Below are 25,524 nucleotides of genomic sequence, written 5' to 3'. Positions count from 1 at the left end.
CCCGGCCCCGCTCCGCTCCGCTCCCCGCCGGCACCCACCTGGCCAGGAAACCCCACCCGGCCACCCCCGCCAAGCTCACTGGCTGCCGCCGCGCGGGGAGGAGGGGCCGCCGCCCCCGCCCCGCCCCGCCCTCCGCCCCGCCGCGGGGGCGGGAAGGGCGTCTCGCTGCCCGCGGAGGGGGGGACACGGCCGGCCGGCGCGCCCGCCGAGGGAGCTGTGGAGCGGTAGCCGCGGAGCGGGCCCTGCAGAAGCGCTGCCTGCGCCACAGCAGAGTGGCCGCGACCCCCTCCCCACGGCCGCCACCAGCCCGCAATTTCCCGGCCCCGCCGAGCGGCCGCCCCAGCTTAAGAAAGGCCCGGTGCTGGAGAGACTTCAGTCGTCAGTGCATAAACCGAAGTGATGAACAGGACGTGGACTGACCCAGAACTGTGTCCTGGCGGAGGCTGCGTGCGTGCGGGCGGTGCCTGACCCAGCCAGAGATGCCAGGGTGGGCACCTGGAGGATGACGCGGTTTGGGGTTTTGTTTGGGTTGGCTCCCGAAGTTTTTTTTCATGACGTGGCTCGCTACGAAGTGAAAACATCCAGTGAAGTCAAAACATCTCAATGTGACTGAAGGAAAAGACCCAAAAGCGATGTTTGTTTTCATCCTCATGGGGAACTTGCAGTTAATGAGTCAGCTCTTGTTTTCCAATTCCTTTAGCAACACGCCACTCCGACAGATTCCTGCCTGGAGATTGCTTATGATCTACAGTTCATTTAATTAACATCGTGTTATGTGAATTGTACAAACGTTACTCAGCGCAAGCTTTAAAACATGGACTTGGTTGCATGCTACTGTTGTTCAGCTCTCTTCCAGCATTAAACACACAGCTCAAAGTTCACTTGGAAAAATGGGAGCGATGACCAGTCTTTAGGATGTTGTATTCCTGAAACAAAGACTTGGACCAGAGAATGAAAAAGTGAAGTTTCTCTGGCTTGTATTTACTTTGTGGAACGCTGTCAGAGGTTGCTGGCGCTGTCCTCCAAGTTATCCACCTGACTACTGCCAGGAGCAAAGGCAGACACTCAGCTTTGGTGCATTTATGTTCTTATTTCCCATGCCAGCAAAAAAAAAAAAACAAACACCAAACCTCTGGACAAATTATTCCAAGGAGAGCAAATGTCACCTTAAGTGGTTCTTGCTGTGTATCCTCACAGAGCTCGCTTCTTGTCACCCGCTTAGGTTTCCTACTGCCAGCAGAGTGGCCAGGCACTGGAGACAACACAGCTGGAGACAAGCAAAGCCAGTGCAGCCTTCCCTATGTGCTCTGCTGAAAGCACCGCAGGGCAGATCTGCAAACCTTCCTACTCTCCCTCTCCTCTGCCCGCAGCTTTGCCAGGGAGCCTCCAGCTTCACCTGGGATGCTCCTTACCATGGTACAATATAACCATAATGTAGCCCTTTTACATCATAAACAAGAAAGCCTAATCCAGAAGCAAGAGCCAGAAAAGAGGTTTTCAGTCCCATTTATTATTAGGTTAGGCACCCAAAGTTACTCCAAGCTCTGTACTGAGACAACAGAAAGAACAAAGGAATTTGTTCTAATAAATTTGTAATTTAAATGTATCAGGAATGCAATGAGTGATAGCGGTGCAGAGGTGAAATGGAGCAGGAAAAGGACTGTCATGCTCCGACTGCTGCTTAGTCTGAGAACTCTGAGGATATAACAGTAAAATAGTGCAGGAGGTAGAAATACACGGACGCCTGTAAAGTTGAAAGCAAATGACAGACAACCCTTTATTGCTAAAACACACACATATTTATAATCACATATTCTGCAAAGTCATTGTACACACGCACAAGCATAGAATATGATTGGTTATACCATCTCTGTACACGCGCATAAACATAAGGCATAATTGGTTATACCATCTCTGTTCACGCGCATAAACATAAGGCATAATTGGTTATACCAACTAAAACATGCGAAACTTGTCTCAGTCTAGGTCAAGATAAACTGCCGAATTGAGGTTCTTTGTGCCAAGTTCCCTTTATCGTGGAATGTGCACTTGTGTTCTTCTAATTGGCTTTATTATCATCTTTCTTCTTTCATGTCTTCTTGTTTGTTCTGCTCAAGGTCTTCTAAAGGCGTCTGGAATGCTCTTGTGACTGTTAGCTAAATATGTTCCTACAAAATAGTACAGAAAATTAACTTTTAGGTTCATCAGATTTGAAAAGGTCTTTACAAAATTCACCACAATATTATAAAGAAATCAAAGTTACCCAGAGGTAATCGCTATCATTTATTAAAGAGCAGTCGGAAAAGCAAAGATCAAGAAAAAAAATGAACAGGCAATTTTTAGCATGGCAAATGGGGTTTGCTCAGAGGAGTGTCATTTATTAATAATCCCAAAAGCAGAACAAGGAGCAAAATTTGCAGATGGTAAGACATTATTTAAGTTACTCAAGACTAACTTAAATATGTCATCTACATGTTGTATTTAGGTCTGTATGACTTTAGGACTGTAACTTTAGCTATCTGTAACTGAAACTGTTATCACAGTCCATGGCATCTTTAACTTGTAAACTCGGATAAATGCAGGATAATGGAGTTAGGTACTGTATGGCAGTCTGCTTAGTCAAAGGTCTCTGAGCAGCAAAGAGGAAGATATCAGTGACTCATAGGGATTGAATGTGGTTTTCAGGCTTAGGTCACAGAAAAAGAAAAAGCAGAAGGAGTATAAAGAAAAAAATAAGGAATTGATGAGACACTGTCATACATTAGGAAAACACTGAGAACAGTTAATTTCACATGTGACTAAAAAAAGAGCACACACATAGAAAAATCTTTAGATATATGGGAGAGGAATAAGAAACACACATTGGGTCCTTTGCCTCCCACCAGCCCTACCCCAAACTGGAGTCATAAACAGTCTGCCATCTTGAGTTCTGCTTTAGTCCCACCTTCTGCTCCGAAATTTCTCTTGAAAATCCTCAGTTTTACCCATCACCAACAAAAAGTCCATAGCAAGCCAGAGCCTGCCAAGCAAGGATCCATTTTCTTGCATTAAACCGATGTCTTAGTCCAATCAGAAAAGTCAAACGGTAAATCAAGAATTACTAAAACACAGACCCTGCTGAAAATAACAGCTGAAAGCAGATGGATGAAAGTAGCACGAAGCCCCTGGTCAGTGCAGCCTGTCAAGTGAACGTGAGCCAGGCAGGGAAGCAACCCTGGCTCCCCTAAAGCTGATTTAGTCAAGTATTTTTCATACCTATAGGCCCACACTTCCCAGAACTCCTCTCCTCTGATTTCAGGGCTGTTTTGTTTTGCTTCTGGCTCTGTGTACTGTTCAACCACCCCTTTATATAATTTGCCAATTTCTGGACCAAAATAAAAGCCCTGTGCTTTGCATTTCTTCCTCTCTCCATTGCCGCATCTGTTTCTACTCAGATGAGCCTCTTTCCCTTCTTGAAGCAACACAGCAGCTGTTTTTGGATTTCCCTCATCAGAGAATCTTTATATAAAAATTTCTTAGCCATGAAAAATTTTTTATATTTCAGGACTACCCCTTGAAGTGGATTTTAAAGCTAGAGGGAAATCTCCTTTACACAGAGATTGACAGAAGTGCTAAAAAGGTTAGAGGATCCTGTAGCCAAAAGTATCTGTGAAGGTTGGAAGGCACTAAACCAGAGGCAGAAGCAGGACCCAAATTAAATGTAATGGTACAGGCCATCAGATAGAGCCTAACATCTCTGGTTTCCCTACTGATCTCAAGAAATCCAACTTCTGACACTCTTGGAATATACTCTGCCTTTATGACTAATAAGTACACACAATTCCTTTATGTTCTGTAAGGACTGAAGAACATGCCTTAGAACAAGCTTGGTTTTCTCAAAGCCCACCCTATGAACATAAACACTAGGGATGATGCTGGCAATGATAACCCAGCTTTCTGATTTCTAGTGGATGGCAAGAGGCCTCAATGACAAGCAAGGCCATAATGAGCGGGTGGTGGAAATTGGCTTGGAAGGTGTGCAGAAGGCATGTTAGAAAATTATTGTGAAAAGAATAATTCCTTTATGCCTTTTCTCTCCCACACTGGATCAGAGGTCCAAGGAGTAGCTGGACAAAAGGTGAAGGTTGCCAGGGAAAAGTGGGTACTCAGAGATCTACTGGATCTTCCAGCCATGCAGTTCCTGCAGAGACTTCAGAGGATGTTTAGGCTCCCTTTAAATGGGAAGTATCCAAACTCACAGGATCAAAGGCTGTCCCTTGCTCTCAAACTCACAGCATTGTGATTTGTGCCTCTAAATCTCATCATTGCACTTAGAAGGCCTAGCTAGTGCAGCTCTCAGGTGGCTCTATCACATTTTGACTGATAGGATTAAGGTCTAGAAGAGATGTCAGAAGATCTCCCAGTCTATCCCACACAACCTTTCACAACAGACATTGCAGGGAAGATTACAAGATCTTTGTTGGTACAGGGAGAATGTTTTATATTGGGTTCAACACCCAACCTGCTTTAGTGGAGGTCTTCAGAAGTCAGATTACCATTAGACCAAATGGCAAGACTCAAATAGTTGCAAACCACTCACTTCTTCTGGGTCACACCTGGATGCAATGCACAGCTGGAGGCACACCATGCAGAGCAGGCTGGCAAGGGCTGCCGCACTGGACAAAGACAGCGTTGTTCCTACAGAGCAGGGAAGGCTGTGAGCCATCTGCTGGAACCCTGTAGCTTTCCACATCCCAGGAGCCACCAGAAAGCAGGACCCAGCGTACAGTTTATAAATGCAGTGGATTAGTTTATTACTGTAGGTGAGATACACAATTAGTTTGATATCCTAAACCCCTTTGAATCTTTCCTGTTACATTTCCTAGGTAAAGATCTGGGGACACGTACAGTGATGGACAACTACATTCATAACAGTGCAGGATGCAGCATCTGCAGCATTCAAAATTTTGCAAAAATGACCTTCCTCTACAGAAAACATGATGGCTTAGTTGCACAATCTAAAATCTCATCTAGAGAAGACTGCAGACTTCAGAACCACCAAAGCTGTGCAGGGGATAACTTTGACCACCAAACCTATTCTCTTCAATGTTTAAGGTCCTTCAGAACCATAACTCAAGGAAGGGAAATAATGTTTTGCTCCCCTTCAGCACATCATGTATAGTTCTCGGAGAACTTCACTGGGGATGCATCACCTACATCTATTTTACAGGGGAAGCAGGGGAACGAGAAGTTAAGGTGATTTGCCTGTGGCCCTGCCAGGGACAGTTGTTCCAGAGTGCCAGTCTGACACCTTCCAACCTTGGCTGCAAGGGCTTGCCCAACAGCAGCTTGAACTACCACCTCTTTACAGATCTAATCTGTCAATTCAAAGCCTGGTTTTAACACAGCAATAGCTTTAATTTAACCCTGTCTAATTCAGGTATGATGTTTGTATGGATGAATCATATAGGTCTAAACTGCAAAGAGTACATGGGAGGACATGGCTAAAGTGCTAATATTCACAGCTGCCTCCTTGCAGCAAGAAAAGGGTATAAAAAAGAGTGCACAGTATGGAAGAGCACTTGCACCCATGGTACCTCGGCTGTGCCAGTTGTTGGTTAGTGCACACACCTCGAAGCACAGGGCGGTTATGCTCCCTCTGCATGGCCTTCTGCAAACAGATAGCAACTTGCTCTGCCCCATGCTCGGATCTGGCCGGATGAGAACCAGCTCTAATCCAAAAGCTGTGTAACTGTGGTTAGCCTGCTGTGCTGCTCGAGCATCTAAGCCCAGCCCTCAACATTTGCTTGTGAAAACCTGTGGCGATACAGATAGTTGTAAGCAGAGCCGTGCATAGGCTCTGTTTGCTGTCATTGGAGCAAACCCACCTCACTCCTCTGCTGTGCACCAGGCACACACATGGGACATGAAGATCTCTTCACTCAGCTCAGAATAAAAGAAGTGAATAAAGAGCCAGCTAGACTCAAAACTTAGCCAGTCTAGATTTACATCCCCAGTCCAGATCAGGGTCACAGATTAACCCCAAATACCAAAAGCTTGAAGTATGCAAGTCCTTCTTACTCAGCATCCTCCAGCCTCCATCTCAGTGAGTCATACCAGTTCATGCCAATGACACAAAAAAGGTTTTCATCTCCTAATGCTTGCAGCTGGCATTAATTAATAATTAAAGAGTGCTGGAAACGTGCACGGCTTGCTGCTGAACTCAGGCATGTTCCTCTTCTTTCTCCCACTTGCTCTGCAGCAAAAGAAGACAAACCCAGGATAAGTCCTGGGGACCAGAGAACCATACCATCACTGTGAGTAGAGAAGAGTTGATTGCATCTTAGGAAAGAGTACAGAACTGGTGCAGGAGTTGGGAGGAACATGCGCTTTCTCTGCGTGGATGCCTCTGAAGCAGTAGGACTCTCATCAGCTGGTGCCTGCAACGTCAGCTGCAAGAAAAATTATGGTCTTATGTAGTAAACTTAATGCACTGGCTGTAATCCTGCCCTGGCAAGAAATTAATATACGTTCCTTACTATTTAGTTGAGTAGATTTTTGATTAACCTAAAAAACTTTATGTATACACGTGTTGCTGCCTTATTGCTCAAATACCCTCCAGATCATTAATCAATAAGATGGCAACAACATGGCAGAAGAACCCAGACAAAGCGAGCACAGTGCTGTTTGCTAGGAGAAAGTCTTGCCATTTTGTGCCATGCTTTTCTTTTTCTCTTCTCACCAGCTTTTGATTCATAAAATATATTTTGTCTCTTAGCAGTGATTCCTGATCTTCTTTGATCTCTGTGTGCTGAAATATTAGCATCCTGACAGCATTCTTGTATAACAAGCACTGCTTTGGACTCTATGATCATTGTAAGAGGCAGAGAGAGGGTCTTTTGTGAGCTGCTGCTTTGGTTGGGTATGCAGAAGATTATCCTCTTGCTGATGCAGGCTGGCAGCACTAACAGAAATGCCTTCTGAGATGGGATTTGCAAAACAAGTGCATAAATACTTTGGAGCCACAACAAAGTGGGCAACAGAGCTGCTTAGTCTGTCCTTTGCCAAACTGAAGATGTGCCTCTACTTCTCTTCTGACTCTGTGCATACTGTGCTTGGGTATTACCCCTTCTTCTGTCCCTCAAGAGAGAAAATTCACATGTGAATCAATTTAGAGGGAGGGCATCACAGTGATGACAGCTGGGATCATAACAGCCCCATACGGTAGGATGTATGCACCTTCCCCTGGACTGGCTGGCTCTGTGTCTCCCTGCCTTGGCACGTGGCACATTGGGAGCCTGCAGCTGAGCTCAGGAGGATGAAGCAGGAAGGGAATACCAGGCATAAAAGATTGCCCTGGGCTTCCCATCTGGGGACATACATTAAGCTTAAGTCAGCACTGAATGTCATATCTTTATTTATCTTATCATAGAAGCAGCCCTGAAATGCTGATACTGAGTGCTTGTAAAGTGCTGAGCCTGTGCTTTTAGGGGGATGGAAAGGGAGAAAATTACTGCACCCTCCATGTTTTCTGACTTGCTGTCCTTCTGCACAGAGTTGCCAGGATGCCTTGATCCATAGGAGGTATTGAGATTCAGCAAAGGCCATAAAGGAAAACGTAACTCTCGTCCCCCAGTTCCCATCTCCATCCTCTGATTGTATCAACAGATGTTTGCCACACACCTCTGTTTTGTCTGCAGAGAAGACACCAGCCAGCAAGTAAACGTGGAGGCAATGGTCACTAAGGCTTGAAAAGTACCCACAGCAGCTGCCTCCCAGTGCCACGTTCCACCTGCCCTTGCTGCTCTCCCAGGCCCACACCACTGGGCGTTCGGCTGGCTTTGCACAGCATGCATCCACAGCAGAGCCCCCAGGACAAGGCTGCTGGGCAGAAATCCAGCCCAAGTGCTTCTACAAAAGCTTTCCCGGGTATCAAAACACTGAAATCCACCGTCCTCATCTCAGGTCTTGGTGAAGGTGATTATAGTTCATCAGGGCTGCAGCCAGGTCTGTTTATTTAAGCAAGTAGTTGTTACGTCTCCACGCGTGATGCTTCCCATTGCTCAGTTCCCACATCCAGCCTAGCACTGCCTGCACACAGCTCTGCAAGCCCCACGGGAGCTAGGGAAGGTGGGGGACACCAAGCCAAGCTCCCCACACCCTTCCACAGCAATAGAAACACGCTGGGACCACAAAGCAGAACTGGCCCCTGGCACAAGCTACAGATCCTTGGCTAAGGGAGACCACAGCCCCACGTTTCCACTTGGACCTGGACATCCCCTTCACGCAGCCTTACACAACCCTTGCCATCACACACATTAACCCTGAGCCTCCCAGTCCTTTCCCTAATCTCTGGCAATAGCCAGGGTAACCTTCAAGCCAGCTCTGCCGCAGGGGAGCGCAAAGAGGAGGTCGGGGAGAAGCGGGGTTGCAGGCTGGGAGAGCTCAGCCTTTGCCCAGCAGAGGCCAGCACAAACGCAGTATTTCAGCAGGCTGTGCTTGCAGGGAAGGGTTGTCTCTCTACCTAGCCTTCCCCGGCTCGAAAAGAGTCTATCAGTTTCCTGTGAGCCCTCATCTCTTTACTGCTTTGAGAGAGCTTTTCAGTGAGGGACTAAGTAGTGCAACAGAAAGGCACTGCCATCCTACTTGGGTAGGGACAAGCTGCCACAGGCCCAGCCATCACCCAGTTTCTCTGCTTGTGTGCCCAGAAGCATCCCCTTCCCTTGGAGTAGCCAGCAGCGCACTACTCCCGGAGGCTGGGCACAGCCAGATAATACTCACGCAATACTTTAGAAATGCCAGATGCCATGGAAATGAAGTTCAAAAGGAATTGCATTGTGGGTAGGAGTAGACAATCGAAAGCAATCAGGGATGATTGCCCTGGCCACCACCCTGCCCTTTGCTCCTCATTTGAGCTCATTAACAGTTCATTTGATGACAACAGTGAGGGCCACACCAGAGGACAGGCACTCGACTACTTAGAAATCAAAGCTGGTTGCGTGAGGAGTCTTGAGTAGAGGCCAGGAGCCTGGGAAAGAGAAGCAAGAGACAGCACCGGTGCAGAAGTGAAGGAATCTCTTCACACAGCCTGAAGAAGCAGCTTGTGCAGCTCTGCAAGTAACCTCAGGAAAAGATCTTTTCCTCAGTGACTGGCTGAAAGGGCTGATGGCCCTGAAAGGGTATGTTGTCCCTTGTTGCTGGGGTGATAAGGATAGTGCCCGAGGGGAACCAGTCTTCATATCAAAGAAAGGCTGCCTCCGAGACACCTAACAATCACCAGAAACAACCCAGAGGTCAAAAACCTCTTGAACCATGCAGATCATCTTCTGTGATCAGGTTTTCGAGGGTAAGACTGGGGCAAAGACAAGTCAGATTGTAAGATGCGTCCCTTAGCACCGACACACACCCAGTGTTTGGCCAAAATGTCTGAGCATGATGCTGCTTGGAAGCCTTCCAGCTCACAGCCAGCCATGCAGAGGAAGGGCACCTTAACTGATGATGCCAAGAATATTGTTTAGGTTCTGGAGAGGATGTTGTTGCAAACCCATCTCCCAGTCTCACCATTTACCACTTATTTTCATTCTGAGTCGCAGTAATAAGCCTGAGACGTTACCAGTGAGTAGTCTAGCAATTCTGTGGGCAGAACCCCACCCAGCCTGCAGGATCTCAGACTTCGATAGCTCTGCAACAAAAATATTGTCTTTGTGTCTGTGTGGGCATAGGTGGTATATATACATCAGAGTAGGACCTTCTCCATCTGCAGCTAAAACCAAGCTTAGCATTTTACAGCCATGAGAAAACACAAAGGTCGCAGCAATGATGGAGATTTCTCGTTATTGTAGGCAATACTGTGTTTTAAGTCAGTGCAAGCTTTGCTGAGGCTCTGTTGCATCCTCCACTGAGGAGCATGAGCCTGTGATGCCCTGCACAACAAACCCCAAGCGAGGTAGCTGTAGCTTTTTTCTCTGGTTCTGTGTAACCCAGGAAGCATGGGAGCATCAGAGCCCTAAGGAAAAGCAAGTGAAAAATCCAGGAGCAAATCCACCAGAAGCTGAAGGAGCAGAAGCAGAGCCTGTAAAAACAAGCTCCTCTAGAGCTGCAGCCAGTTGTCTCTCCAGGCTTAAAGGGCCAAATCCCAAATAAAAGCAGTTTGGGAAGGGCCTTTGTAGCCTGGGTGGCTGAAAGCATGGCCTGTGCAGGGAACCAGCAGCTCTGGTTGTTGCACCAATGGACGGAGTGAAGCCTAGTGGTGTGAGATCTAGCAGAGGGGGGTGGTGTAAGACACACTGAAATTGCTCCTGCTGCTTTTTTGTGAATGTGATTAGAACCTTTTTGCTGCCCATAGATGTATTCTGCATGTCCTGTATGCAGAAACCCAGCTACCCGGCTGGAATAACCACCATCCTCCCCGATGTGTGAGCATCCCCCTCGGGGCAGGGGGCAGAGCTGCACAGAGGAGGGCCAGTGCAATCACCCATTGCCTCAGCACTGCTTTTGTAGGGTGGTGACACCCAGGCCAATGTGCTGACACCAGACATCCCTGGCCGTGGTGCTTCCCATGCTGGCACAGAAGCTGGAGGCAGGAGGTTCACAAGTCTCTTAACAGGCTGTGGCAGGAGAAATCGCGGTGCTACCTGAGTCTCTCCTGAGGACAGCTTGCTGAGGCATGGCAGTGTTTTGTTATCATCCCACTAGTGTGAACCACAGAGGGGAAAATGGGCACAGCACAGCACATTACAGACCTTTTCCCAACCGGTCTTGAGGGCTATGATGATGGGTCAAAACACATCTGGAAATATGCCGCTTCTCTGTGCCTGAAAGGAGGGTGTCTACAAATTGGGTCCATTTAGCTCAGTTAAAAGCCTACGTCAGCAGCACTGCTTGTGGTACCCTATGCTGAAAAGACTGCAGCTGATGCTCCTTGGAGATGGCAGCAATCCTGAGCCAGCATTAGCAACAGGACCTGCGCTGGCAGGTGGGCTTCAGCCTTGTGCGTAGAGTGGGGCTGATAGGCAGACTGCTGGCTGGTGGAGACCATCTGTATGGACTGACTTGTGTTTCCACTAGATCAGACCCAGCAGAACTAATCTACTCTTTACTGACCTTTCAGGTTTCATCTGCTTCAATGCATGAGGTAGTGCAGCAGCCTTTTGTGGAGCTGTGACTGGTGGGGAAGGGGAAACAGCATAGGCTGTAGCTATGTGCCTTATAGCAGGGTGCCTTGGAGCAAGGGTCCTGCTAGGTCCTGTTTCCCCTGTGCAGTCCAGCACAGCATCACCACGCCCCTCTACGCTGCGATGCTCCTTGCCAGCTGTGCTGCTGGTCAAGCCGAAGGCTCCACCAGCCCACCAAGACCCACACGTGAGGTTACACAATACAGCAGTGCACCTCCACACATGCAAGGGAAGCACATGGAGGTCTAGCCCTCGGCAGCAGGGAGCTGAGGGGCTCAGTGGGGAAGAGACCTGTGATCCTACATGGCACGTCAGACTCATTAGCCAGATCCAGCCCTTCAGCAAGAAGGGACCCATCTCCCCCAGGGACCCCATCACCCCACAAACCATTGCTCCTCAGCCTGCCCAGCCCATGTACATGGGCCCCCCTTCTAAATGTGGGGGTCCAGCTGCTGGCCCTGGATTAGACACCAGCACACTCAGGGCTGTTCTCCTGCTGCTGGCATCCTCACTGTGTCATGCCGGGCCTTAGGAGTGGCCTGGGTCCTATTTTGGAAACAAAGAGTTAAGCATTTTCAATCTTTATTTTACAAAAATAAACCCGTTTTGCCCTGGTACTCTGTGGCCCCCAACCTTCCCCTCCGCCCATGCTCCCGTTCCTCTCCCTGGAGCTCCGGCTGTTGCGCGCCACAGCCAGCCGCTTGCATGGAGGCTGCTGGTGCCGCATGCTCCTGCGAGCTTTGCCAAACAAGCACCAGGGAACGGGGGTTGGTGCCCTTTTGTGAATGCCTCCTCTTCCCAGGATCCAAGCTGGAAACTGCCCAAAGATGCCTCCTGGTGGCTCTCCCATTTCTGCACAGGGAGCAAGTCTTAGGCAAGTCACTCAGAGTACACACTTTGAGAAGGGGTGTCTGTCTGCCTGTCCGTCCCTCTCCCTTAGGTGGAAAAGCAAGCCCCATGAAGTTGCTTCTTGCCATCAGTGGAGCTGGCAGGCTGCCGTTCCACTGGCTGGCTCAGTGCTGGAAGCGTGGGGAGCTGATGTGGGGCTGGTGGAAGGAGTGTGTGGTGTACAGCACTTCTGGAGGCGGTGGAGGGGACGTCAGGATGGAGCAGAGCGGTTCGTGGGAGCTCAGCATCGAGGCGAAGTGCTTCATCTCCTCCGTCAGCTGCTTGATCTCCCGGCGCAGGGCAGCGTTCTGCCTCTCCAAGTCTTCGCTCTCCTGAGGAGACAAAACCACAGGGGCTTCCTCAGCACGGGAGCCTCAGAGATGAGCTGGGGACACAGGGGTCGCGGTCCCGCACCTCTCTGCCCCGCAGAGTTTCCAGAATGACATGTTTCCGGTAAATTCGGCAGAGCCGCGCCTGGGCAAACCCCCCTCCCCCAGCCGGCCGGGCTGGGCGCGGGTGCGACGCTGGTGGCCCCAGCCACCGCTCCCCAGCCCTGGCTTACGAGAAGTGACTGTGGCGTGCTCCCGCCCAGGCTTTCTCGCTCCCTCTCACGCACACGCACGCCGCCCGGCTGCTTCCCGGGCCACCCGGCCGGGGGGAGGGCGTGCTGAATAACCGCCGTCTTTAAGCAGAAAACCACCTGCCACAGGAAACCTGTCATTGCCCTGGAAAGAAAAGACTCACTGCTTCCTGCTAGCAGCCGGGGAAACCAGCGGCACGGTGGGGAGGAGGGGGAGACGCTTGAGTCAGAAGAAAAGAGAAACCGAGGCCTCAGAAGAACTGAATTAATAGTGTTATTAATGAGAATAACAACAAAGGGGTTAATAATGATGCTCAGCCTTGTCTCCACGATCCCGAGAGCATCGGAGCTTTTGCTCCCTCTACTGCTGCCAAAGCGCAGCCAACTCCAGGCTGGAGCATCCCAGGCACTGACCGACCATGGAGCCAGCAGCCTGGGCAGGACCAGAGGAGGGAGGGAGGACGTGGCAGCAGGCTCTGCAAACTTAGCCGAGACAGCTAAAGTGGGACCCAGTGCTCTGAGGCCCTGGAAAGCTGCACCACCATCTCAGCAAAGCGCACCTGTAACCCCTCCGCTCGCCCCTCTGCTGCCACACTGACTTCCGACAGTGCCAGCCCTCTGCGCACAGGTTGAAACACACCCAGCAGTTAGAGCGGCTGTCACAGGAGGAGCTCGCACAGCAAACGGGCATCTCTCAGACGTGACTAAATGCTTTGGAAGTCATGACTGACATCGAACTCAGGAGCTGACGGGAATCACCCGGGGGCTGGGAGCCCCAGCCTGCCCATGACTCATTCCCGTCAAAGCACAAGCTATAAAGCCCTGGGGCAGATGGAGCTGCTGGCTCCTTTCATACCACCACAACTCAAGCTGAGCCATGCTCTTCTGGGCAGAACCACATCAGAGAAGCAAAGTCCCTGATGCAGAGCAGAACAAAGGCAAAGAGCGCTCGGGGAATGAACCGAGGAGCATCAGAGTCACTGTCCGCCAGGAATTGGAAAAACATTAGCAAAAATTCACCATCCGTCCTCTACTTGCCTCCCCCCATTTCTCCAGCTGCATGCCAGGATCCTCTCTGTCTGAACCAAACTGGGCTTAGCCCCCCTGCTCCCATCCCCATGGGAAGGCAAGGAGTGTGTGCTATCAATGCTGGCTGAGCAGTAGTAATCTCGTAAGCAAGTGGTTTGTCATCCACTCTGAGAAGAGCAGCCCAATTCTTCTTGGTGCACAGCTATGCAGGATCTTCCTGGGGGAGGATCAGAGCCCATATCCATCTCTAGGATTACCCTGGAGAGAGCACTAATCCCAAGGAAAGGGTATCTCTTCACCTCTCTCAGGCACAGTCGCCCAGAGCGATCGCTGCTGACAGATGTAATGCAATCAGCCTAGAGCCATGTCAGCTCTAGAAGGATCATCAGCTACTGAGAAAAGAGTGAAATCTCTGTCTTAGACCCAGCTCCAACCATGGACTGAGGGCACTATGTAAGGAGGAAGGTTCAGGACCGGCTTCTCAAGAATTCTTCCCAAAAATGGGGATCTGGGGGAATATGAAGACCACTAAGTCAAAGGATGGTTTTTAGAACATAAGCCCAACGACCACTTTTCAAAGGGCAGCCAAGCCCAGCACAGGGATAAAGATGATCTCTGCCCATTGCAGGCTGCATGTTCTGCAGCCTGCCCGCCAGTGGCCCAAAACATGAGACAGACTGCACTTACCAACGTGCAAAATGCAAAGGAGCCCAGCCCCTGTGCTCCAACACTGACCACACACTCCTGCCCAAACACACACAGCCAGAAGTGATCATCCATCCTGAAAAGAAGATGCCTGATTCTTCACACTGGGAAGAGCCACAGGAGTGCCCACAGTGCCACAGAAGGAGAGTGGGACAGCAGGGTGAAACCAAAGGAGGGAAAATCCATGCTAAACAACAGGAAAAGCCTCCAGGTACTGTACTGTACAGTGTTCAGATGTAGAAAGAGATACAAGCGCTACCATGGAGACATTTAAAAATATTAGAAAATTATTAATATTTATTTATCTATGCTGTGTGGTATCTCAGGGAACAGACCAGAGGAGATGGCCCCTTCAGCTCCATATTGCACCATCATCCATACCAATGAATACAAAGCACTACCACCTCAGAAAAGCATCCTTGTACACCGTTGCACTGCTGCATAAATGATGGCATGAAGAACAAACCTGGGGAGAGCCAGCCCAGGTGAGCCTGTGCTTTCAAAGAGCTTCTGACTGAGCCAGTCGGAAGAGGCTGGGAAAGGAAATCAGTAATATCAGACTGAGAGATAAAGATGGATTCAAAACTAGCTACAAAACTAAATGCTTCAGTGGCAGTCATCCTGGGCTATGTGCTCTTGCTGCGAGTGCTGTCACCTACATCCTGCCCTGGCCTCGCTTTTCCTGTCCGGCCTCAACTGAGCACCTCCGCTCTGAGTCCCCAGAGGAAAAGCACGTTGTCCCCTGTGTGAGCCCTCAGTGCTGGGAACGGGAAGGGTGGGAGTTCTCACCAAGTGCAGCGTGTCTGCTTTCTGGGTCTGCCTCAGGCGGCTCTTCTGGGCAGCGATGCGATTCTTCTCCCTCCTTTGGACTTTCCTCATGTCATCAGAAGAGTCCTAGGGAAACAAGGCATGGAAATGACTAGGTCATCCCCTCCCTTCCCCTGCTCCTGCAGGGCAGTAGGTGGGAACGGGACACAGCAGATAACATCATTGAAGCACAGGACATGGGATACACACCCTCAGCACCAGGATAAAGCCATACCCCAGGGATGTGTGATGCTTTTTACATCCCCGTTGCCAGGAGGGGCAAGTCTGATACCCTTGGGTGTCCTGGCACAGCTGGGAAATGACCACTATCCCTGCACCAAGACACAGGTCTGGGATATGGCTTGAGGGGCCAGAGTAAGGACCTCTCTCTGGAACACAGACAATTTGAATCCCTTGTACAGAAAACCTTTCCCTTCCCCATCTCTCTGTGGGGATATGGCACTGCAGATATTCCAGGTCCTTGGCTAAACCATCTTTCCAGAAATTCAGCCCGTGTTTTCCTCCTCTCATCCCTGTAGGTCCCACCGCCTCTCCATCACCCTTCTCTCTCAGGCTGTATTTGTTGCAGACCCTTACAGTGCAATGTGGCCCCTGCTTTGTTTAACTAGACAAACTCAGAGCTTTTCATTTTTCCCCAGATCTCATTTGCTCCAGCTCTCTGATCTCTGTCCTTGCTCTTTTCTGGAGTCCTGTGGTAGCAAAGCTTGCAATGCTGACTGCAACACTCCCAAGCCCCTTGGGCAGGGGGAGAGCAGAGCTCTCCAGGCCCCAGGTCATGAGCTTCATGCAGGAACCGTTCTCTGCAGAGATCTGGTCTTGCTGCTCCCTTCTGACAGTTGAAACCGTCACACAGACTCTTTCATCTTCTATTTTCATATTGCACTGCCTCTTTTGTAGGCTCTCTAACATTCACACCACTGCTTCTCCACAGGACTACAAAACTCAGCCACAAAAGTTATCTTCCCAGCCCATCAGTCTGTCCACATCCTCTCCCCCCTCCACCCCGCCCAAGATCTTTTCTTTGAACTTAACCGTTTATCCTTGCCTTCAGTACCCTACAAATGTCTCAGATACAGCAGGTCCCAAGTCCTGCACCAAGTCCAGTCCCTATGCTTTGGCAACCCCTGTGCTTTATCCCCTTCTCTACCAGGATGCCTCCCAGCCCCTGGGTGCAAGCCCAAAATCATCTGGCCTGATCATCCCCAAGATTTCTGAGCAAAATCTCAGGTACTTGCTGTTGTTGCCAGCCCTAGAGAAATGGCAAATGATAGACATAATAAAGCTTAGCCAGAAAAGGCAGTGGAAATACCTTGGACTTGCGTCGGTATCTGCCAGCAAAAGACCTACCATTAAGGTACCCCGTGCGACAAAACCAAATCCCTCTGTCAAGCATTACTGAGACACAAAACCTCTGAGGCTGACCAGAAAAGAAAGCAGACCCAAAGTGGCAGAGCTTTTGAGGGTCCTGAGTGCTGTCTGCGGCAGCAGGAAGCAGGCAGGCTGCCTCTGAGCCGTCCCGGTCCACGGCGACGAGGTGCACACTCAGGCTCCTCACCAGAGCACCGACTCTCACACCAAAGCTTCCTGCCTGCTGCCTGCCTGGCGTGTATCGCAGGGCCCACGGTGTCCAGGGTGTCCTGGCCCCCCAGTTGCCCCTGGCATAGCCCCAGGTAACCAGGCTTCCTCTCTCCACCCGTACCCAGCCTGGTGGCCGGTGCTTCTGCCAAGGCTCTTGGCTCAGCCCCGCATCCCTCTCCCCACAGCCGTTCCTAGAAAGCCCCGCCATACTGCACTGTGAAAACACCAGCGGTGGATGCCACCCTTCCTCCTGCCCACCCATGGCCCACCGTGAAGGAGTCTCCAGCTGGGGAGAGCGGGGGAACGGTCCCCACTTTACCTGCTTGCTGGGAGGGGGAGACTGGCTGAAGCTGCTGGAGTCGCTGCTGTCGGAGCTGTGGGGCATGGCTCCCGTCTCTGGCTCCCAGGGCCTCTTCAGCTTCCTTTGTGCTCTTGGTGTGCTTGCCTTCTGTCTCGCTTCCCTTCCCTCTCCCCTGCCCTCCTCTGTCCCCCCTGAGATGGCCCTTGGCTTCCCAGCTCTCACCCGTCCTGGAGGCACGCTGTCCTCCTGCCCTGCGCTCTGCCACTTTCTCTGCCGCTCCTCTCGGAGCCTCTGCACCTTCCCTTTAGGTCTCGGCCTCCTGTGGTTTCTCAGAACCTCGGGGATGTAAGCTGAAAGTCACGTGGCCGGAAACTTTAAGGCGAAGAAGAAAAGTTACAGAAGAAGAAAAAAGAAAAAAAGAAGAAGAAAAAAAAAGCACATCTGGGAAAAATGAGCTTCAAAATAGCCTGAAAAACCCCCGAAAAACACCTTCAGGCGGTTGAAAAACAGTGAGATGGGTTTTCTCTGAGACAAACAGCAGAGATGGAAAGGAAGAAAAGCCCCGGCTCTGGCTGCGAAACTTGGACCCTCAAAGGAGGGCAGTGCGGAGGAGGTGCTGCCGGGAGCCCCAGAAATTCCAGGGGCACCACGCACCGTGCCAGCCCTGCATGGGCAGGGGGTTGGTCCAGACCCGGGCAGCCTCCACCACCCCAGCCCAGCCAGGGAAATTCCCAGGCAGCCACCCACCTCCCCACAACCCACCTACCCCCTCCCACTGCCCCCGACACCATTGACGTGGGTCCTGGGGAGGGAACGGGTACCCTCAGCAGGTGCCACGTAAATGCTCTTTGAGCAGATGGCTCCCATGTGTACAACGAAGCACCAGCCCCACCTAAGAAAGGTTTGGGATTGTAGAACATTTGGACTGGTTTTGGTAGGACTGATATTTTCTATAAGGCAAAGCTCTTTAGCGCTTTAAAATGCTCATTAGTACCTCACCACGGGCCCGTAAGGGGAACATCAACCCTGGCACACAAATTAAAGTGCTGTAAACGTAATGGTCTATGGACCCAGAAGCTAAACCTTAGACCTAATTCTCACTCCACACCATGGTGTGAGCGTGGCTACACCCCAGGGGATGTGAGACTGTCACATAGGGGTCCTGACTCCCTGCCTGCTCCCCTCTAGCCCCCTCACCACAGCTGGCAGTAGATGACATGGGACAGGACCATGGGGAGACAGGAGCATTATGGCACATTGGAGGTTGTTTCCTTGCTACTCTCCCTCTGCCAGCACCCAACTTGGGCATGGCCCATGCAGACGGCAGCAAAGGAAAGCTGCTTTGCATCCCTTTGTTTCTCCCCTGGTCTGTGCTGTGTGGGACTACTTCCATCCTTAGTACGAGCCTCAATAGACTGAAGAAGTGCAAGCAGCCCCTGGGGCAGCAGGGCTTGAGGAGTACCGTCAGAGTACCCGTGCTAGCGGCTCTGGAGGTGACAGTGCAGGAGCAGGGAGTGCCAAAGCAAGAGTGATTTGCTTTCTGATCTGCTCAAGTCACCAGAGCCAGCAGGATGAACCAGGACCACATGCCAACAGGCTCTCCATCCACAGGCAGGAGCACACGTCTTTGGAGCAGCTAAGTTCTCGCATGTGCTGTGAGGAGCAGATACAGAAACAGGCATGAACCCACCCACAGTAACCCACTCCTGTGGAAAGCAGCAATTCCCAGTTCCCACTTACTGGTTTTCGTTGCATATTGGTATTCTGGTTGAGTTTCTCCTGCCTCTAGCAGGAGCATCGAGCAAGCCTCAGCCACAGGGCATCAGCAAGGGCACTTGAGAGGCCATTGTCATTAGGGCAAAAGTATTGGCAGCTTTGGGTTTGCAGCCTTATTGCAGCACAGAAAGCACATGCGCAGAGGAGCACATGCTTGGAGCACAGTGCAGACTTGCACGGGCATTGCTGGCATTTCTTCCCAGCCCTGCCACTCCTGGAGCCAACACAGGGGCAAACATGTCCAAAAGCAAGAACCACGTGGGGCTGGCTATGGGCTGGGTGGCTCCAGGAAATTGCCTGGCCTCGATCCAGTAGAAAAACTGCTCTGTTTTGGCCTATTTCCCTCTTCAGAAACATCCTGTGGCACTGGTGCACTACTCTTGGCCCTATTATCTGAACATTTCACAGCCTTGAATGCATTTTTTCTCCCAGTGTGCTGTAGGGAAATGCTAGGATCCTCCACGCTTTTGAACGTGGCTACGAGAGTTTGCTTGCTCAGCATGAGCCACACTGAGGGACCCCGTCTCCTGGCAGTGCAGCCCCGCTGTAGCAGTCAGGGCTCCTCTGGCACGGCCAGTTCTGGGAATGGAGCCGCCGAAGGCACCAGCGAGACGAGGGGCTCGTGGGGTGTTGAGTTCAGGCCCCCCAAGTCACCAGCTAGCAGCACAACCATTGAAGCATCCATTTGCTCACTGCATCGCTACACTTCCTCTGAACTGTGCAACCCTGTGTGGCACTTCCTTTCCAGGAAGCACACCTCTGGATTTCCCGCTCTCCCGAGGAAACCCATGCTCCTCTGCTGGCAAGCAGGTCTCAGACACCACCTGGCCTGCCCTGCTCTACAGGCTGCTGTTGCTCAGGGCAGGATGGAAGGAGCTCCTTCCTCAGGGAAAAATATCCTTGTTCCATTATTGAGTAAATAAGCTGAATTCCCTCCTTTTGTATCTAGCGAGGCTGGCGGTTGAAGGGAGGTGATTGGGAAGGCAGCGGGTGCGTTGGCAGGAGGTGGTGCAGGGAAGCTGGGTGTCCTGTCAGGAGCTGGATGGTCAGTGCAAAACTGGCCAGAGCGTGGCTATGGCAAAGGCTATTCTTTGATCCACAGAAGGAAAGTTTTGAGCTGCACCCTGGTTTGCCCAGAGCTGGGCTTTTATTAACAGCTGATGGAGAAATCTCAGGAGAGCACGACATTGCGGAAGAGGGTTTGGACACTTGGTCTTGATGAGCGGGAGTAAGAGGGCATCCCTCTTCCCTCCTTGCCCAAACACACTCCTCACCCTCAAGCTGGCTACACTGCTAATGAATTCCAGTCACTTATGAGCAATGAATAAGTGTGCTGTAAATGAGACAGCGTCTCCTGGCGGGAAAGTGGGCAGAACCTTCACAGCTCTCCCCTGGGCTGGGCAGGACCCATCTTGCCTCCTCGCAGGCAGTAGCCCATGCCATTCCTCCAGACAGATCTGTGATCCCCTGACCCAGAGCAGCAGAAGCCACCAGTGTGGCTCCACCATGTCTGCTCACAGCTCTCCAGGTGCTGCCCTGGGCACCTGCTGCAGGCACAACGTGGGGACCTGATATCCTGCTGTCCCTCCCCAGGCTCTTCCTCTCCCCTCCTATCAGGGACATTCTCGGGAGCCAGCCTCCTAATCTCTCTGGTTGATTTAGGTGACTAAATTTACGCCATGAATAATGACTTTCTCTCTGGGATCATTTAGGTTTCTTGATCTTAATCACAGTAGCTTTGAAATCACCATCAGTGGCACTGGATAAACTCACAAGTGTTAGGTTACTGCCACACCAGCAGCTTGACAGAGCAGAGATATTTCCGGAGGTTTTTAGGGGAAGGATGGGGCCATCCAGTTCTGCGTTTGTCTCTTCTGAATAACAGCAGGCACTGCTGAAGGGAGTCTGGTTCTTTCCAGGACAGAGTGGCTGCAGGGACTCTGGAGGCTGGGCTTAGTGTGATCTCGACTGCTAGAGAAACGGTTTGAAAGCAGCAAGATGCAGTTCAGCAAGAACAAATGCAAATGTAAAGCGAAGCAAGATGTAGGTAGAAGAACTGGGGAATAACCGACTGGGCAGCAGAATGGCAGGGAAAGATCTGGGGGTTGTAGAGCATCATAAACTGAAGCTTCACCAGCAGCGCGGAGGTGTCACAAAGAGGCCAGGTATTGGCTGGGGGTGCTGGGTGCAAGGCAGAGGAGATGACTGCCCTGCACTGCCTGTGCAGCACCAGGACCCATTCAGAGTCACAGGTCCAGAAGTGGAAAAGTCTAGAAGAAAACAATACAGAGGATAAATACAGAGGAATCTTGCGCTAAAAGAAAGGAATGAAGAAGTTGTGTCCATTTAGCCTAGAAAAGAGAAGTCTTGGGGGCGGGAGGTGGGTGGGGAGGAAGGACCAGTCTTTGATATGTTGTAATGGAAAGGGTGGTCAGCTGTTTTCTGTGGCAAAAAGCACCCGGCTCTAGCTGCAGCAGGAAAGGTTCAGGTCTGAGGTTCAAAGCAAGATAAGGTTAGGAAGACCTTGGGATGGAAAGTTCAGGAAAGTTATTCAGGCCCCTTTATCTGAAGTGGCTGGGAACAAACCTCTGTCAGAAAGGGTCCAGGCAGAATCCTGCTTCTGTAGGATGGGTTAGAGTTATGTTCCCAGGGTTTAAATAAGGAAAAGGAAAAAAAAAAAAAAAGCTACTAAGATGGGCTCAGAGCCCAGAGAGCACATGGGACATTTCTCAACCTTAACTGCAGCCAGTCCCTTTGCCCCCAAAGCCCAGAAATGTCCCTACGTCCCACCTGTGCAAACAGCTTCCTCAGCACACGTGGTTGCTAGAGTTTCCTTGTAAACCTGCTGCTCCAGCAGTCTCACCTTCTGCAGGCTTATGGCAGCAACATTCAAAACTGCATCTCACCCGTCTTGTTTGCATGACCATTCAGTGCATAGTGCTATTTAAAAATCCAACCTAGAGCAGCTACCAACTTCAGCCTCCAGTAAACCACCAAGTTTGTTTCTGCTTCGCATGTAGCATTTTATGCAAATAATTTCTTACAATATTTGGACAATTGCAACAATTTGCTTATCATTCCCCACATGAGTTTGAAGACTTTTGTGGGGGATTTGGTGCTGATAAGAGTTGTTAAGCAAATGGTGGTGTTGAACAAAAGTCCTTGCTCTCTACCAGACAAGCTTCTGCCATGTCCACTCTATCAGCACATGTTGGTCTTGTCTGCGATGTGGGCAGGATGGCTTCTCTCCATCACCAGGGCTATTTCATCTCCGCTGAGCTGAGTGACTGTGAGAGTGAGGTTGTGGCAGTTGAGCTCAAGCGTAATCCCACCAAATTCACCCCACCTAGCAGAGAGCAAATGCCCATCACATGAACATTTTCAGTCCTTACTAGGCACAACCTGCCAATATACAGGAAATGGGTACTTTACACCCCGAATGTCTGATAAATGGCAAGGGCTGTAAGTCAAGCACACAAAAGCATGGAAATCCTAGAATTAGCTCCCTTAAGCACGCTGCATTTACACCCTCATGCCACGTAACATGCTGTGCTCTGTAACTGCATGATCCACAAAGGTTTCTTCCCTCAGATGGCTGCATTACCTTCATCACTGTCCTGTGGTCAGAGCCTGCTCCAACATCCTGCTTTTCCATGTCTTCACAGACTCTTTCTAGTGCTCATCACCTCAGCACTGAGTGCTTGCTTCAGGGCTATTAATGAATTGGTTTTCTCAGCCACCTTTTCAGGTGTGTGGGTGGAGTTATCCCTATTTAACAGTTGCAAAACGAGAGACAAAGAGAGATTTAAGTCATAAGTACTCGTTCATTTTGGACACAGGGTTTGAACGAACTAGGATCTAATTTTTCAGTGTTTTTGGCTCTATATAGCACTTCATTGAACCAAACCCCAGCTCCTGATGTCTGTGACTGCAGCTGCAAACTTTTAGCACTTCTGTAAATCAGCTCCAGCAAATGAGGAAGACAGGGCTGCTCCTGTGAAAGCTCTTGCTTATGCGGCTTACCGACTCACACAGTAACTTCGAGGCAGGGGTGGGGGCAGACTCAGCTCTCCAGGGAGGCACCAAGTGTCTATCCAGGAGACCTTCCTTTCTTTGTGCAGTCCCTTGCTTCACCAACTGGATAGGAGTTTCCCAGCCCTGCTAAGAAAGGAGACAGCCTAGCTGACCAGTTCATCGTTCCCTCCGGCGGAGGTCCAGCCTGGGTGCTGAAGAGGTAGCAATCCAGGGCAAAATGCAGGAGGTGGTCATTTGCACGAGACAGCTGAAGCTAGGTTGCCCAGGCAAACCCATTTCTGACAATTTCTAGCTCTTCGGTACTTGGCTTTGCCACTTTTACGGGTTTTTTTGAACATCATTAGTAATGCTTTTTATGTCTGTTTTAAAAGAAGGAAACTATAGAAAGGAAACACCAAATCTGCTAGCTTTCCAGAAATGGACATAGAGCTCCAGGTAGCTGGGGTCCGTCTGACCCTGCTGGAGGGGGAAAGCAAGCCTGGCCAGAGCCTCCCAGCTGAAGGGTTGGCAGGAGATTGTCAGGGTCTGACCTCCAACACATAGGGGAGTTTCAGTCTCAAGGCACAGATAATTAGAGTTCACCCCAGGCTATTGAAGAAATGAACCACCGTCTCCTTCTCCTGTCCTGTACATATCAACTGGTTGGGTAATTAGCTGAGCAACCTCTAATCTGTTCCTGGCAAGGACTTAGCAGCTCATGAGCAAGTACTCAGATGTGTACTTATATGACTCTCCAGGTCAGCAGATCCCAAATCCTGGTAGAGTACATCCATTTAAGGCCAAACTTTCTCTCACTGCTGTCTTCACAGGCCATGTCTAGCTGTTGGGATCTGGTCAGAAACAGACCAGACCACCCAGCCGCGCTGGATATGTACACGCTTGGGACACTCGAAAGGCTCAGCTGCCAGACGCCCCCCCCAGTCAACCAGGGCTTCTTTGCTTCCGCTGCCTGGGCTGAGCCCACCGGTTGAACTATCCAAGCGCATGGACGGCGACTGCAAAGGGTGCAGATGTTGTCTGACGGTTTGACTCATCTCGGTGGCAGTCTCGTTCGGTGATGATGGGGAAGGCCCAAAGAGGAAGGGCAGTGACCCGTTTAACCAGAAGGGCTGATCCACCCAGGGGTAGACTTACCCGTGCTGGTAAGGGGCCATAGCCCAGCTTCCTTCATGCTGCCCAGCATGCACATTTCCAGGCTGCACAAGGGCAGGAGAGACGTGTGGTTGTCCAGCCCTGCTACTGTGGCAGCAGGACCCAGCCTTTGGTCTCTGCTAGTACTGCAGCAAATCCAACTGCAGGAACCAAGCAGCAAAAATTGTGCTCCCAGGGGATGACCACAGCCTGACAGGGCATTTGATGCTCACTGGGCATTGGTTGCAGCCATGCCCCATGGCATGGGGGCGGAGGGTGAACGCATTACTTGTCTCTTAAATTAATACATGACTCTTGAGTATATTACGTGGCTGCTCCATGACTCCATTCAGAGGAAAATGTTCTTCAACACCACTCATCACCATAAAACATGTTCAAGCCTCCCAAGGATTGAGTACAGCTTATTTAGGGCATGTTCTTGCAGCTAGACTGTCCTGAGACACCCATCTCAGCAGGAGATGACTGTGAACAGCACTCATGCTAGTACCGTACTCCCACCCCAATGGGATCTGCCTCACTTTTGGCTTTGGGGGGGGTGTATACACTGGCGCTCCCTTCCCCCCACCCCCTTTGGTGGCAACAAGTGCTTCCCAAACCCTTCAGCTCACACAGCATGGTTGGAAGAGGTGTTCGGCACAAGTAGCTGTGCTGATGGGCACACACACAGTGAGCTTGCGCCCGGGGCGTGCATGGTGCTCGTCCAAGCAGTGCTGGAGTACAGCGTGTCGGAGGCAGCACGGGGGAGGACAGGCAGCGTGGAGCAGAGCGGCTGTGAAGGAGAAGGCAGGGGAGCTGTGCAGAAGGTACACTTGGCACCCGTGCAAGCAGCGCTGATCACCAGTACCACGCTGGCAGAGTTATCAAAACACACACAAATGCATGTAAGCCCCATCTGCCTGGGCGCTGCATTGGCACACCCGCCGGCTGGCACGCACAGCTCTTGCCTGCTGGCAGCTCTCCGGGAGACAGCCCGTCCCAGAGCAGGCTGCCGGGGGAGGCAGCGGCAGAGCTGAGCCCCTGCCCTGCACAAGGTCTGTCCCCCAGAGCCCGTGGCTGCCTCAGGGCCCCTCAACACCTTTTTGAGAGAAAGACAAGGGGGGAGGCTCATGGTTCACCGCCTGGACGCAAGGGAGGACCTGCTTAGTGCTGGCTATTTCAGAGAGCTTGCAAACCCCCACAAGAATCCCAGGGGGCTCAGAGCGGCAGAGGGAAGGAGTGGGCAGTTTCAGATGACCACCAATCCTGTGCTTTCCACCCTCGCATTTCGGTGCCCCAGCATGACAGAGGTGCTCCTTAACCATCCTCCTGGGGCATGGCTGATTTTCCTACGGCTTTGGCAGTGGCTGCTGGCGCCTATGCCCAGACACAGCCAACCTGCAGGCTCTCGGTGGCACCTCATCCCCGATGGTGCTTTGGAAGAGGGATGAGGGAGAAGTGCTGCACCCTAAGCCGTGCCAGCAATGCTGCTGCAAGGCCCTGGCTTGAAGAGCCACTCCTCC

The 25,524-nt window shown here is 51.0% G+C and overlaps 1 protein-coding gene across 1 annotated transcript; it reads right to left on the bottom strand.

Annotated features, from left to right (window-relative positions):
* Positions 1-11,759: 11,759 nt before the first annotated feature.
* Positions 11,760-17,575, bottom strand: BATF (basic leucine zipper ATF-like transcription factor). The gene is made up of 3 exons (XM_052783753.1): positions 17,081-17,575; positions 15,145-15,249; positions 11,760-12,373 (listed from the first exon to the last, which is right to left on the bottom strand). The coding sequence occupies exons 1-3, from the start codon at positions 17,144-17,146 to the stop codon at positions 12,167-12,169; spliced, it is 378 nt and encodes a 125-aa protein (XP_052639713.1). The 5' UTR covers positions 17,147-17,575; the 3' UTR covers positions 11,760-12,166.
* Positions 17,576-25,524: the final 7,949 nt, after the last annotated feature.

This window comes from Harpia harpyja, chromosome 3 (assembly GCF_026419915.1).
Source record: "Harpia harpyja isolate bHarHar1 chromosome 3, bHarHar1 primary haplotype, whole genome shotgun sequence".
Classification (NCBI taxonomy): domain Eukaryota; kingdom Metazoa; phylum Chordata; class Aves; order Accipitriformes; family Accipitridae; genus Harpia; species Harpia harpyja.
This window is presented reverse-complemented; position numbering and strand designations above follow the sequence as displayed.

Bases quoted from the DNA above. Each gene is read 5' to 3' on its own strand.
- BATF (XM_052783753.1), bottom strand. From the start codon at position 17,146: ATGCCCCACAGCTCCGACAGCAGCGACTCCAGCAGCTTCAGCCAGTCT. The intron at 15,250-17,080 runs GTAAAGTGGGGA...TTGTTTCCCTAG, and splicing joins CTCCCCCTCCCAGCAAGCAG to GACTCTTCTGATGACATGAG. The intron at 12,374-15,144 runs GTGAGAACTCCC...TTGTCTCCTCAG, and splicing joins AAGCAGACACGCTGCACTTG to GAGAGCGAAGACTTGGAGAG.